Genomic DNA, 14,492 nt, shown 5'->3' on the forward strand with positions numbered 1-14,492 from the left:
ACATTCCATTTCTCTTTTCTTAATAGTTTTGCTATTTAATGTATGTATCCTTAACAGTAGAGTTCTGCATTTCTGAACCTTATGTAAGTGGAAACACATGGTATCTATTCTCTGATTGACTTGCTTCTTTCACTCAATACTGAGATTCATCATATTATTATAAATGGTTATAGTTGTTCATTTTCATTGGTGCATTATATTTCACCTTATGACATCATAATTTATCCATTCTATTGTTGATATAAGCTTGGATTGTATGCTGTTTTTAGCTATTACAGACTTGCACATATACAAGAGAGTCTGAATAGAATTGCTGAGTCATAGCGAATGTGTATCTTCAACTTTACTAAAGTCACAGTTTCCAAAGTGACTATCAATTTATAATACCATTAGAGTATGAGGATCCTCTTCACTTCATCCTTCTTAAAACTTGTAATTGTCAGGCTTAATTATTCTTTGGTCTGCTGGGTGTCTACTAGTATGGCATTGTGATTTTCATGTTCATTTCTGTGGTTGCTAATATGGATGGGCATATTTTCTATTGGTCATTTGTATTTCCTCTTTGGTGTTGTGCCTACTTAAGCCTTTTGCCTATTTTTAATATTAGGTCATCTGTCTGTTTCTTATTGATTTGTAGGTGGGGTTTTTTTTAGAATTAATTTTTTTTTTACTAATTTATTTTTGGCTGCTTTGGGTCTTCGTTGCTGCACGCAGTCTTTCTCTAATTGCTATAAAGACCTTTCAGTCTCTTTTCTAATGTACTTACTTAAGGCTACAAACTTCCCTCTATGTACTATACGTTAACTTTTTTCCACAGGTGTTGCTATTGTATTTTATTATTCAGCTCAAAAAATTTTCTCATTACCATTATGACTCTTTGGCTATGGGTTATATGGACTTGTTTTTATAGTTTATTGATTTCTAGCTTAACAGCACTGTGCTCAAAAAACACGTGCTGAATGATTTCAATCTTTAAAATTCGTTGAGAGTTGCTTTACAGCTAAGTATACGGTTGATTTTGGTAATGTCATGTTTGCGTTCCAAAAAACATGTTCTGATTTTGGTTGTGTTTTTCTGTGTATATTCATTACGTTAAGTTTGTACATCATGTTATTCAAATTTTCTATACCCTTACTGATTTTTCTTTTGTTTGTCTTAACAATGACTGGGAAAGGCTTGTTAAAATCACCCACTATGGCCATATATTTTTTTCTTGATAATTTTGTCAAGATTCCCTTTATATATTATATATATATTTATCATTAAGTGCATAAAAAATTTTAAACTTTAAATATATTTTTTTCAACTCATAAGTCATTCAAGACTCCTTCCATCCTTTTTGTATCTCATTAGTCGTACTTAAAAGATACTATCTTATATAAACTGTCCTTGATAGACACAGTATAAAAGAATTGGTGGCCCTGGTAAAGCTAAAGCAATCCACTTATTAGACTCCATTAACTATTACAGAAATACTTCCCATATTGTAGAACATATGTTGGTGGTACTTAGGCTTCACACAGCCAACCTGAAAATCTGCGTATGTTTATTTGTAAAGGATTAAATACCAGCACTGAGTGCAGAGCTGTAAATTGCTTTTGAGTTTTATAAGCACTTAGAATTCAACAGGACTAGATGATGGCGCAGATGGGGTCTTTAAGAGAACTGGACTGACCTGTATCTACAAACGTGCTTTCAAATAAAGACTCTGCTGAGATATTCACTAAAATATTAAAAAGAGCATCTTTCAAAATATCTGGAGCAGCACTTTTCATTCCTTTTAAAAAACACCTCGGCGTTTAGGGAGTAAAAAAAGCCATAAGTAAGATTAAAACAATAATACAGGTATTAATTTTACACACTCTCCTGACCAATTTGTATTACTTCCGGCAACTTTCAGATCCAAGTCCAAAGATCTTAGCTGTAAACTCTAATCAGGCTCACATTTTAATCCCATGAACTATCAGATCGCAGCCGACTGGAACTTGGCTTTCATATTCTTTCACTAGATGTCTCCAAATACCAACTAAAAGGATCTTGTCCATCTACAGAAGAAAGCCGCGAGGGTTCAAGCAAGGGAAAGGTGATAATGTTGGTAAATGTAACAGGATCAAATCTGAGTCAGGAAACTGGGAGCTTGGTGCCCTGGGTTCTCAGCTCAGTCACTTATTTGCCATGTGTCCTGGGGCGTCACCCGCCTCTTTCTGGGACCGTTTCTTTCTTTTTTTTTCTTTTAATTTAAAAAGCGAGGAGTTAAGCCTTCGCGGCCCTTTAACGCTTCGTCCCGCTCTCATCTCAGGTGCCAACTTCCACACAAAGCCGCCGTTTCCGGCAGGGCTCTCACGTTAAGCTTTCTGGACGGCGCCTGGCGAGATATATGCAGAAATTTAGATTCATGAAAGAAGCACAGTTCGTTAAAATCACGAAAAACTGCAGGGAGAGAGGAACCGAGACGTTAACAAAGCCAAGGCCGCTCTGAGGAGTGACCGGAACCGACTCACTCCCCACCTCCACAACCCCTGGACCCGCCTCCCTCGCCCGCGCAGGCCCGGAAGTCACTGCGACAGGTAAGAGAACGGAACAGGAAGTCCCGCCCTCCTGGAACAGCGGACGGTAGCCCGTAAGGATCATTCCAAGGCCAGCTCATTCGCCGCGTGAATTGTTTCCTTGAGGGGGCGGGGGGTCTACGCCGCTTGAGCTCAAGCGGGCGAGACGACAGTGCGGCGCCAGTCCTCGGCACCGCGCCCTTCTTTCTCGGTTGTTGGGCTGCGTGCCTCTCCTTCAGTCGGCGCCGAAGGGAGCCTGGTTCTGGGCGGGCGAACAGGTGGGCTTGCTGGCGGGGCTGGCGGGGCGCGCCGGGGCGGGTATGGACCCCGGAGGTCGCTGACTTTCCGCGAGCCTCGGGCTCCTCTTCTGCAAGACGGAGCAGCACTCCGTGTCCTGCCTGGTGATTTTGCCCTCGTGCATTTATTTGTATAGCACTTTGGTTCGAACAGCAACCTCGTAAAATGGGCACCGCTCCCCTGTTTTACCGATGGGGAAACAGGCCTGAGAGAATACATGAAGTGTCTTAAGTGACAGACTGTGTGAGAGCCGTAATTCTAACTCCGGCTTTCTGAGACCAAGCTGCCACTCCAGCAGTGGGGCAGATTACATGGGGTAAGGGATAAGCGTCAAAAGCGAGCGCTCTTAATGTAATAGAACTGATTGGTTTCAGTCGCATCATTAAAATCCGGAGGCATAACTTTAAAAAAGGAGGGGTTTGGAGGGAACAACAGTATTTTTTCTTTGGTTTACCCTCTCTCGAATTACAAGTTCCTTGTTAATATCACGTGTTTTGGTTGGCAGCTGGAGCCCATTAGGAATGGCAGCCCCATCTATGAAAGAAAGGCAGGCTTGCTGGGGAGCCCGGGATGAGTACTGGAAGTGTTTAGATGAGAACCCAGAGGACGCTGCTCAGTGCAAGAAGTTAAGAAGCTCATTGGAATCAAGTTGTCCCCGACAGTGGGTAAGTCACACTGCGACGTGTTTCTGTTTGCTGTCAAAATACATAGAGCTTACAGTGAGTGGTGGGCTAAGAAATGAGGCACTGTTTGAGGCATGTCAAACGAGCGGTTTCCGTGAGCAGCAGAGAAAACCTTGTCCCGTAATCCAGGCTTGTTTTATGTACCTAACAGGCACACCTTTGGAAAATGTCACCTGACACTTTAAAGATGATCGAAAAGCAAAACATACGCACACTAACCAAAAAATTCCAACCTTCTAAATTGGTAGATTTCTCCTGGATCTTCTGAAGGGATAGTATTTCGTCTTGGGCAAGAGTTGGCAAATTCATTGGCCTAGAGCTGCTATCAGAAATAAAGCATTCCCAGTTGCCCACCCAAAATCATATGGTCATATACCCAGAATACAAATACAAAGGAGTTTAGATAGTGGAAGAAACAAAATGATCATGTGATGGATGCTGCCACCAGCTGCTCCAAGTGCCTCGCTGACACACGTGCTCCTGCTTTGAATTGCCAGTCCTTAGAATGGGAGGGGTTGGAAAAGGGAACTAACATCACCGGGCTCAGTAAGTGCCCCGGTGTGAAGGCCTGATGCTCCTTCATCAATACCCTTTGAGATGGGCCGTGTTGCCATCAATTTCCAGAGGAGGCACCTGAAGCCCAGAGCATTGAAATAACTTGCTTTCTCACTATTGGGGCTGGAGAATGGAATGCTCGGAATTGAGATTAGGGCAGGGCTGTATTTGTTGGTAAGGACGAGGACTAGGCTTTGATCCTGGAAGTAAGGTAGGTTGGAGGACAAGATCATTGAAGAAAGAGGTCAAGGACCCGAGAGGCCAGGGTACTGGAGGGATCAACCACATGGATACTGAACCACCCAAGAGTTATGACATGAACATTGTTAGAGAAACTGACAACAACCTACAAAGTTTTAGATGACTCCAACAAAGAAGGGAGCAGTAGAGCATAGCAGTCAAAGTAACTGCTGCCACATCTGACAGGGACAGCCGTGCTCCCATGGAAAACTGCTGTCTTCTGCAGACTATTCTTAGTCTGTAACTGAGCTCCCTTTCCCAGCCCACGCCCTCAGGCCTTTGCTCCCTTTTCACCCGTGCTCTCTACTCAGGAGTCATACCCAGTGGCCATAGAATAAAAACGAAAGATATGTACAGAGATTTGTGTGAGAAGGTGGGGAAAGAGACAGAGGGAGAAGTGATGGGAGTATTCCCTGAGTGCATTCTGTGTGAGAAATTGTGTTTTCATTAGCTTTAATTTTCATTGTTTTGTGAGGTACTATTGTAGCTCTTTTACATAATAGAAACTAAGGCTCAGAAAGGTGAAATAATTTGTTCAAGATCGGCTAACCGGCAAAGTAGTAGAGAGGGGATTTGAAAGTAGGTCTCTCTGATTGCAAAGTTTGTATTCTTTTACTTAGCTGAAGTCACAGCCAGAGAATAAAGATAAAAATAAAACCACTGGGCTTCCCTGGTGGCACAGTGGTTGAGAGCCCGCCTGCCGATGCAGGGGACGCGGGTTCGTGCCCCGGTCCGGGAAGATCCCACATGCCGCGGAGCGGCTGGGCCCGTGAGCCATGGCCGCTGAGCCTGCGCTCCGCAACGGGAGAGGCCACAGCAGTGAGAGGCCCGCGTACCGCAAAAAAATAAAAATAAAAAAATAAAAAAAATAAAACCACCAAATAGAGATTCACAATGAATACTTCTATGATAAAACACTAAAAATAAAAATATCTTACATAATAAATATGCCATAAAACTGTGCTGTCACAAAACCAAATTACTCTTCTCTGCTCCTTTGCTTATCCCTCTTATAGCACTCATCAGTCAGCCTTGTATAATGGCCCGATTTAAAGTCTCCTATTGGTTCGTAACTTAGGAAGGAGCAGGGATCAGGTCTGTCACTGTAGCATCATCCAACGCAGTCTTCCACAAATAGAGCAACTGGACAGCCAAGATATTTGATCCTAACATCAATTTCAGATACTGTCTTCCCTGTGAACCTTTGAAATGTCTCAGAAATTCCAGTATTTTGGCATTCATGCTACTATCCTGCATCTCATCTAATGGCTTAGAGGACACTAGCATTATACATACACAGTGCTTCTCAAGAAATGCTTGTTGATTTATTAGCCTTTTGGACATTAGCCTCTTCGAGGTGCCACATGTCAAAGGTCCTCAACTGTTAACTGAATGGAAAAGACTATGGAGCAGAGGTTTTCAAGCAGAGAGTATGGTATATGCAAAGGCATGGAAGCAAGATGCATGAGAAATCAGCACATTCAGGAAATGGGATAACTCTGGATGGGTAGCATTTCAGGGACTGGTGGTAAACCCAGAAGATAGACAGATGGGCAGAGATTAAGCCATGAATGACCTGATTTGTCTTACTGCCGAGTTTGGATGTTGACCTTGAAGGCAATAGGGATACCTTGAAAGACCTTTAAACAAGCAGTGCCGTGATCAAATTGGAATTTCAAAAAGATTATTCTTGGCAGTGGTGTGATGGATGGATGAAGGAGGGTAGAGAAACCAGTTAAAGAGCTATTAAAACAATCCAAGTGAGAAATGATGTGGGCCTGTACTGTCGCGATCAAGACGGGGAAGGAGATCGGAGCATTTGGGTGGACAGTGATGCAGTCACTGAAATAGGTGACAGGAGGAGAAAAATGTCTGGAGAGGAGCTGAGTTCTGGACAAGTAGGGACTGAAGTATAAGTAGGACCACTAAATGGCGTTGTCATTTAGGCAATCGGAGATGTGACAAGAGATGCAAAGACCTATTGATTTGCCACAAAAACGTTAAGAGCATTGTCCACTTCTTCATCTGGTGCCCTTTACATATAACACCCGTCCCAGCTCAGTCAGCCTAAGGACACCAGGGGTGTGGAGTCTGACAGTGAGATTTATTAACGTGCTCTAACCAGGGAGCCCCATGCACCGGAGCTGCTGTGGGCGTCTCACCAACCAAGGGAAAGGAGCTATCAGAGGGTTTGGAGAAGGGTGGAGTTTAGGTAAAACTGAAATGAAGTGGTGCTTTGATAGGCTCAGAGCAAAGCAGGGCTGTGTGTAAGCAGGTCGTCAACTCTGGACTGAGAAGTGGGCCCAGGGTCTTATTTTCCACAAAGATAAATGCTGCCACGTCGTCATGCTCAGAAATCCTTATGTGAAGTCCTGCACCTGCATTGGAAATCAAGACTGCTTCTTTTTGTCAAAGTGCCTATCAGATCCCCCAGGCAAAAGTGGGGTGTTTCATTCTTACCGAAAGAACTTCAAAGAGCAAATTTCTGATAGTTCGATTTTAGAGAACAGAGTTTCTTGGTGAATAAGAAAGGAGTAGGGGCTTCCCTGGTGGCGCAGTGGTTAAGAATCCGCCTGCCAATGCAGGGGACACGGGTTCGAGCCCTGGTCTGGGAAGATCCCACATGCCACAGAGCAGCTAAGCCCATGTGCCATAACTACTGAACCTGAGCTCTAGAACCCGTGAGCCACAACTACTGAGCCTGCGTGCCACAACCCCTAAAGCCCGCATGCCTAGAGCCTGTGCTCCGCAAAGAGAATTCGCTGCAACTAGAGAAAGCCCGCACGCAGCAACGAAGACCCAATACAGCCAAAAAAAAAAAAAAAAAGCAGTAGTCACTCAAAGGGGTCTCTTAGGACACTGTCTGGCTGCGGTGTGTCCTGCAGAGGAACGTTAACTTTGTAGCTGAGTCTCTTATCCCAGCTTGAGACAGGGCAGGCACAGTTTTACATTCTTAACTCGGCTCTACCGAAATATTTAAGAATTAAATCCTAAGAAAAGCTTTTCTGTTCTGACAGTGAAAACGTGTGTGGTATCATGCCTTTGTCTTGTCTTCAAAGCAGCTCAGATGCAGATGCTATGAGGATTTGGTGGTTGGCCTTGATTTTCTACTTCTGTGATTTTACTGTTTCAGGATATGGGGCTTTAAGATACTTCAAATTCCCTATGGCAAGAGGAGGATGTAAATAGAAATAATAAAATGAAATATTTAGTGTGTTAAAGTTTTACCATCAGTTTACTTATTCATAGTTCACGAATATAATTTTTAACTATGTGTCTGTCTCCTTAAATGTATGTTTCTGGATAAGATAAACTTAATACAAATATGATGGCTAGTGAATTACAAAACTTGTTGAACTTACAGTTGACAGGAAAAACTTGTACAATATCTTTAAATCATGAAGTCTTAGGACCTGAGAGTCCTATGGACTCTGAACTTGCATAGTACATTTCACATGTGTAAGCACATATACTTCTTGACAAGGTGCACAGGGTACTCAAATTCTCAACAGGGTCAGTAACCCAAAAAGGGTTAGGACTCACTGGTCTATACTCTCTTTAGAGACTCTTATACATAAGATGCACTGATTCGAAATGGTTCTAAAATATAAATTACTTAGGCCACTTATATGACTTATATTGAATAATTAGTTACATTTAAATCTGTGCTTTTGTGTAAGCTGCATAGCTTGCCCTTATCTCAGACCCTTTTTTCTCAACAGATAAAATATTTTGATAAAAGAAGAGACTACTTAAAATTCAAAGAAAAATTTGAAGCAGGAGAGTTCCAGCCTCCGAAAACAGCCGCAAAGTCCTAGGCTGTTCCTGAACATTTCAGAAAGGTTGCAATTATTTTTTCTGGACATTCAGAAATGCTCTGTGGGACAACAGTAGTTTGAATGATGGCAAACACCAATGCTTGTTCCATATATACAACTCTTAATTTAAATGGTCAAGTAACAAGATTCCATTTTTCAAAAGACAGACCTGAAACAAAATGGTATGAAATATGCTTAATTGAGTAAAAAACACATATTTTGAGAAAAAAACAAAATTAAAGCTTATTATGAAAACGTGTACCTTTTTTGTTGTTGGAGGATGGGTAGTAGGCAAATACTATTATTGATAAAGATATGGATATACACTGAAAAAAAATAAGATTTGCCATTGTCCTGGGAGTTAGCATTTTAACACAGACAGAAAAAAATGAGGAATGGACGAAGGTTCAACTTAAAATATACAGGTAAAATAATAAAGACCATCTACAAAAAACCCTACAGCTAATAATGATAAGACAATGAATGCTTTTTCCCTCAAATCAGTAACAAGGGAAGGATATCCTCACTTTTCCTATTCAACATGGTACTGGATTCCTAGCTACCTCAAAAGAAAAAAAGCACACAAATGGGAAGGAACAAATAAAACTGGCTCTATTCGTGGACGATATGATTACCTCTGTAGAAAATCCCAAAGAATCGACAAAAAGAGCACCTAGAATTAATAAGTGAATCTTAGAAAGGTGGCAGGAAACAAGGTCAATATACAAAAGAAAATCATATTTGTGTATACCAGCAATGAACAGCCGGAATCTAAAATAAAATTTAAAATATGCCATTTACAATAGCACTAAAAAAACTAAAAATAAAAGGAATACTTAGATATAAATCTAACAGTATGTGCAGGACCTATATCCTGAGAACTACAAAACACTTGAAATCAGAGATCAACTTAATTGGGGAGAGGTGCAATGTTCATGGATTAGAAGGCTCAGTGTTGTTAATTTACTGTTAAGTTCTCCCCAGTTTGTTCTATGGGTTCAAAACAACCCCAATCAAAATCTCAAGATTTTTGGTAGATACTGACAAGCTGATTCTAAAATTTGTATGGAAAGTCAAAGGACCTAAGATAGCCAAAACAATTCTGAAAAGAACAAAATTGGAAGATTCATATTATATGATTTTAACGCTTATTGTAAAGCTACAGTGATTAAGATAGTATGGTATTGGCAGAAGGATAGACACATAGTTCAGTAGAACAGAACAGAGCCCAGAAATATACCCACAGAGTTAAAGTCAACTGAGTTTGGACAAGGTGAAAAGGCGATTCCATAAAGGATAATCTTTTCAGCAAATGGTTCTGGAAAAATTGGATGTCCATGCACAACAAAATGAACCTGACATAAACCACCTTATTTAAAAAAAAAAACAAAACTCGAAATGGATCATAGACTTAAATGTAAAATATAAAACTATATAACTTCCAGAAGAAAATATGGAGAAATTCTGCATGATTTGGGGTTTGGAAGTGAATTTTTATAACATCTTAACTTTTTAAAAAATTTGTTTATTTTATTTTTGGCTGCATTGGATCTTCTTTGTGGTGCGTGGGCTTCTCATTGCAGTGGCTTCTCTTGTTGCAGAGCATGGGCTGTAGGCACACAGACTTCAGCAGTTGTGGCTCGCGGGCTCTGGAGCACAGGCTCAGTAGCTGTGGCGCATGGGCTTAGTTGCCCTGCGGCATCTGTGATCTTCCCGGACCAGGGCTCGAACCCGTGTCCCCTGCATTGGCAGGTGGATTCTTAACCACTGTGCTACCAGGGAAGCCCTGGAAGTGAATTTTTAGATGATGACCTCAAAAGCACAATCCATAAGAGGAAAAAAAGAAAAGCTAAGTTGGACTTGATCAGTATTAAAAATTTCTGCTCTGTGAAAGATACAATTAAGAGAATGAAAAGATAAATTAAAACTGGGAGAAAATATTGCAAATCACATATCTCATTAAAGAACTTGTATCCAGAATAACAAACCCTTATTTTAAAAATAGCCCAAGTTTAGGGCTTCCCTGGTGGCGCAGTGGTTGAGAGTCCACCTGCCGATGCAGGGGACGCGGGTTCGTGCCCCGGTCTGGGAGGATCTCGCATGCCGCGGAGCGGCTAGGCCCGTGGGCCACAACTCCTGAGTCTGCGTGTCCGGAGCCTGTGCTCTGCAACGGGAGAGGCCGCAACAGTGAGAGGCCCATGTACGCAAAAAAAAAAAAAGCCCAAGTTTAAAAAATAGGCAAATTACATGAATATTTTCACAACTGTATTCATAGTGTTAAAAATAAAATTATATTATGAAAAGATGCTCCATATTATTTGTAGAGTAAATTAAAACCATGATGACCTATCACTACACACCTGTTAGAGTGCCTTAAATTAAAGTTAATAGTACCAAGTACTGACGAAGATGCAGAACAACAGAAACTGGCATTCACTGCTGGTGGGGAAAGGGGTTGACTCTGAAAGGGTCACACAAAGTAATTTTTAGGTGGAAGCTGTTTTCTATGGCACTGTGGTGGTGCATCCACGTATGCACTTGTCAAAACCCACAGGACTGTACACTGTAGAGAGTGACTTTGCACATTAAAATCAAAGCAACCAGGGGAATTCCCTGCTGGTCCAGTGGTTAAGACTTTGCGCTCCCAATGCAGGGGGCCCGGGTTCGATCCCGGGTTGGGGAACTAAGATCCCACGTACTGCAGCTAAGCCTGCATGCCACAACTACTGAGCCCACGCGCTCTAGAGCCTGTGGGCTGCAACTAGAGAAGCCCGTGCGTCTGCAGCAACGAAGAGCCCACACAGCCTAAAGAAAAAAAGAAAATATTAGTCCCATCCATCTCAAAATAAGTAAATAAATAAAAATAAAATCAACCAGGATTTTGGAGGAACGAAGAATGATAAATGAATCTAACTATTATAAATATATGACAAACTCACTGAAAGGGATGGATAAGAAAGGGGCTGACCCACATAACTTTGAAAAATGGTGTTCTGACTGGATTCTGTAAGACTGAAGACAAAAAGAACTACGCAAATGGCTAAATTTCACAGGGGTGTGGTGCAGCAATTCTGAAACTACAATAATGAGAACCAGGTTTGTGTTAGAAAAAGCAGTTAAAAATAAGCAAGAGGTGCGTGTTAGAATGAACCTTGTGGTGTTGGATTGGTGTCAGAGATAGCGGGAAGAATTCCTGTTTATGTGAACATATCTGGACGTAGTACTTGTACACATATGGGCTGGTGGACACCCAGGTCCCCTAGCTGTGTCCACTGAGAGGGCCTGCAGCGACACGTCCAGGAGCAGTGAGCACATCCAGCACCCAGATCTTGATTTCTAATAGTATTCACCAATAAATGGAACCAATGATTCTTGGTGAAATGTCTGACTCTAGAACTGGTATAGAGAGAGTAAAGATGAGCCTGGAGCATTGTGTATATAAGAATGTAAGGATATACTTGAAAAAAAAAAAAAAAAAAGAATGGGAGCATGCCAAAGGACACAAGAGCCAACCATCCACCCTGCCATAAACAGATGACTGACGAAAGGACAAGACTTCCTTACAGAGGAATTCCAAGTAATAAAGGACATCCACTAATGAATGATAAAATCATTAAAAGAGAAAAGTTCAAGAGAAACAGCTTATTAGCATAGCCTCCAAGTATCTCTCCCAAAATGTTTATTAAATATTGTGGTAGTTTTTTTTCTTTTGCGGTACGCGGGCCTCTCACTGTTGCAGCCTCTGCTGTTGCGGAGCACAGGCTCCGGACGTGCAGGCTCAGCGGCGCTCCGCGGCGTGTGGGATCTTCCCAGACCAGAGCACGAACCCGTTACCCTTGCGTCGGCAGGCGGACTCTCCACCACTGCGCCACCAGGGAAGCCCTGTTGTGGTAGTTTTAACAGTTGCCTCTGAATCCTCTGATACTCCTCCCTCCAAGAGGGGAAGTTCATTTTCCGTCCCCTTGAGTGCAGGCTAGGCTTAGTGACTTGCTTCTAACAGACTGTGGAAAGTGAAAAATGGCAAGTTTACAGAGGAGAACATGACAAACACTGCCTTTATTAAACAAAAGATCGGGGTAGTAAAGTCATGCCGAGAGGTGATGAGAAGGGCACTTAATCCTTCCTTAAAAACCATGACCTCAGTCTGATAGGAGAAAACACCAGACAAACGCAAATTATGAGACATTTACAGAATACCTGACCCGTACTATTGAAAAGCGTCAAGGTCAGGAAAGACAAGGAAAGACTGAGAATCTGTCAGAGACTGGAGGAGACTAAGGAGCAGCATCCTGGATGCCAAAGCCAGTGCTCCTGAACAGAAAAAGTGTTATTAGTGGGAAACGGGAAATCTGCATATAGATCAGGATTGTAGTCTGTTTAGTGAACAGCACCATTATCAAAGTTAATTTCTTAGTTTTGATAATTGTCCATGGTTATGTAAGATCCTATTAGAGGCATCTGGGTGAAGGGCATATGGAAACGATGTACTATCTTTGCAGCTCTCCTGCAAAACAAAAATTATTTTAATAAAGCTACAGACACGCCTCCCGGGAGGAGGCACCGCCCCACCGCGCGGAATTCTTGGTCTTGCTGGAGCTTTGTGGTCGCTCTATCACTAGTCTGAGTCGGGGGTGCCTATATGGAACCCCAGAAATACGACTCAACAGTATGATTCAAAGCAGCGGAACGAGCAAGACCACGTCTGCAAGTCTTCACTGTAGCATTGTTTTCATTGGAAAAGTGGAAACAATCCAGAATGTTCGACGTTAAGCCCCCAAATGGTAATCTTACAACTTGAGAACTCTCTCTGGAAAAGTAAGAGGCCAGGGGCTTCCCTGGTGGCGCAGTGGTTGAGAATCCGCCTGCCGATGCAGGGGACACGGGTTCGTGCCCCGGTGCGGGAAGATCCCACAGGCCGCGGAGCGGCTGGGCCCGTGAGCCATGGCCACTGAGCCTGCGGTCCGCAATGGGAGAGGCCACAACAGTAAGAGGCCCGCATACTGGAAAAAAAAAAAAAGTAAGAGCCCAGAAACTGCTGAGCCTCCCAGTATCAATTTCCTTTCCCAGATTCAGCAAGTAGGTCCTTGGGGATTACGTGAGAAAATGCACGTAAATTGCTTAGCAGAGTGCCTGGAATGCAGAAACAATGAACGAAAATGAACTTGGCATCCCCATTGACTAGCTTGGCTTTTGCTTGCTGCAACCTTCTTTCTCACTGACAAATTCCAACAGGTTATGTCTGGAATTTGTGAAGAGTGACTTCAGAAGGGCCAAGGCTTTCTTTCGGTGCTGAACTGAGGGTGTTCAAATCCTTTTGTCTGGAAATCAAGCTGACTCTTACACTAATCTCATTTTTGAAGCCAACTGTTGTGTGAGACTGTGAGAAAGTCACCTTATCACTTTGTTCCTATTTCCGTCTCTGTCCCAGGTGATGGGGATGGATTACTGTACCTGAAATATAGAGAAGTAGGAGGAGAAATGTTGTTCTGGGGCTTCCAAATGATATATTTCTATTCAATCCCACCACTGAATATTCTACCCTGGATTTGTGTGGCATCCACTTTTACTGTCCCCTATTCATCCTTCACCAGGCTTTTAATGTTTTCCTCATGAGAATGTATTATTCTTATAGTAACAACAAAGAGCTAATGTAAAATGACCAGGAACAAATTGACTCTATTTTAATTCTGACTTGAGCCTCCAAAGTAGAATGAAGAGAGTGCAAAATTTGCTTTATGATATAATGGGTGGAAAACCCCACCTAATTCTAATTATTCTCTACATTTCTTCCTCTACATGTTTGTATAGTCTTGGCTATTTTATTTAAATGAAAGTTCTTTGTATTCATTTTATTTTCTTTTTTTGAAATTGAAGTAGAGTTGATTTACAATATTGTGTTAGTTGCAGGTGTACAGCATAGTGATTCAGTGTTTTTACAGATTGTATTCCATTATAGGTTATTTTAAGATACTGGGGATAGTTCACTGTGTTATTTAATTTGTTTATTTATTTATTTATTTAAACATCTTTATTGGAGTATAACTGTTTTACAATGGTGTGTTAGTTTCTGCTTTACAACAAAGTGAATCAGTTATACATATACATATGTTCCCATATCTCTTCCCTCTTGCATCACCCTCCCTATCCCACCCCTCTAGGTGGACACAAAGCACAGAGCTGATCTCCCTGTGCTATGCGGCAGCTTCCCACTAGCTATCTAATTTACATTTGGTAGTGTATATATGTCCATGCCTCTCTCTCACTTCGTCACAGCTTACCCTCCCCCCTCCCCATATCCTCAAGTCCATGCTCTAGTAGGTCTGTGTTTTATTCCCGTCCTACCACTAATCTCT

At 42.0% G+C, this 14,492-nt stretch overlaps 1 protein-coding gene across 2 annotated transcripts in view; it reads left to right on the plus strand.

The window, feature by feature from the left end:
• Positions 1-2,611: 2,611 nt before the first annotated feature.
• The window catches only part of COA6 (cytochrome c oxidase assembly factor 6), a 46,020-nt gene continuing 34,139 nt past the window's right edge, over positions 2,612-14,492 (plus strand). The window contains exons 1-3 of one of the 2 annotated variants that reach the window (XM_007103476.4): positions 2,627-2,824; positions 3,349-3,508; positions 8,044-8,378. In XM_007103476.4, coding sequence (XP_007103538.1) covers positions 3,365-3,508; positions 8,044-8,139 — 240 coding nt within the window. In that variant the 5' untranslated portion in view covers positions 2,627-2,824; positions 3,349-3,364 and the 3' untranslated portion in view covers positions 8,140-8,378. Of the gene's footprint in view, positions 2,825-3,348; positions 3,509-8,043; positions 8,379-14,492 lie in introns of those variants that run through there. The other variant, XM_024115634.3, reaches the window with a different exon arrangement.

The sequence above is a fragment of the Physeter macrocephalus genome, chromosome 20 (genome assembly GCF_002837175.3).
Source record: "Physeter macrocephalus isolate SW-GA chromosome 20, ASM283717v5, whole genome shotgun sequence".
Classification (NCBI taxonomy): domain Eukaryota; kingdom Metazoa; phylum Chordata; class Mammalia; order Artiodactyla; family Physeteridae; genus Physeter; species Physeter macrocephalus.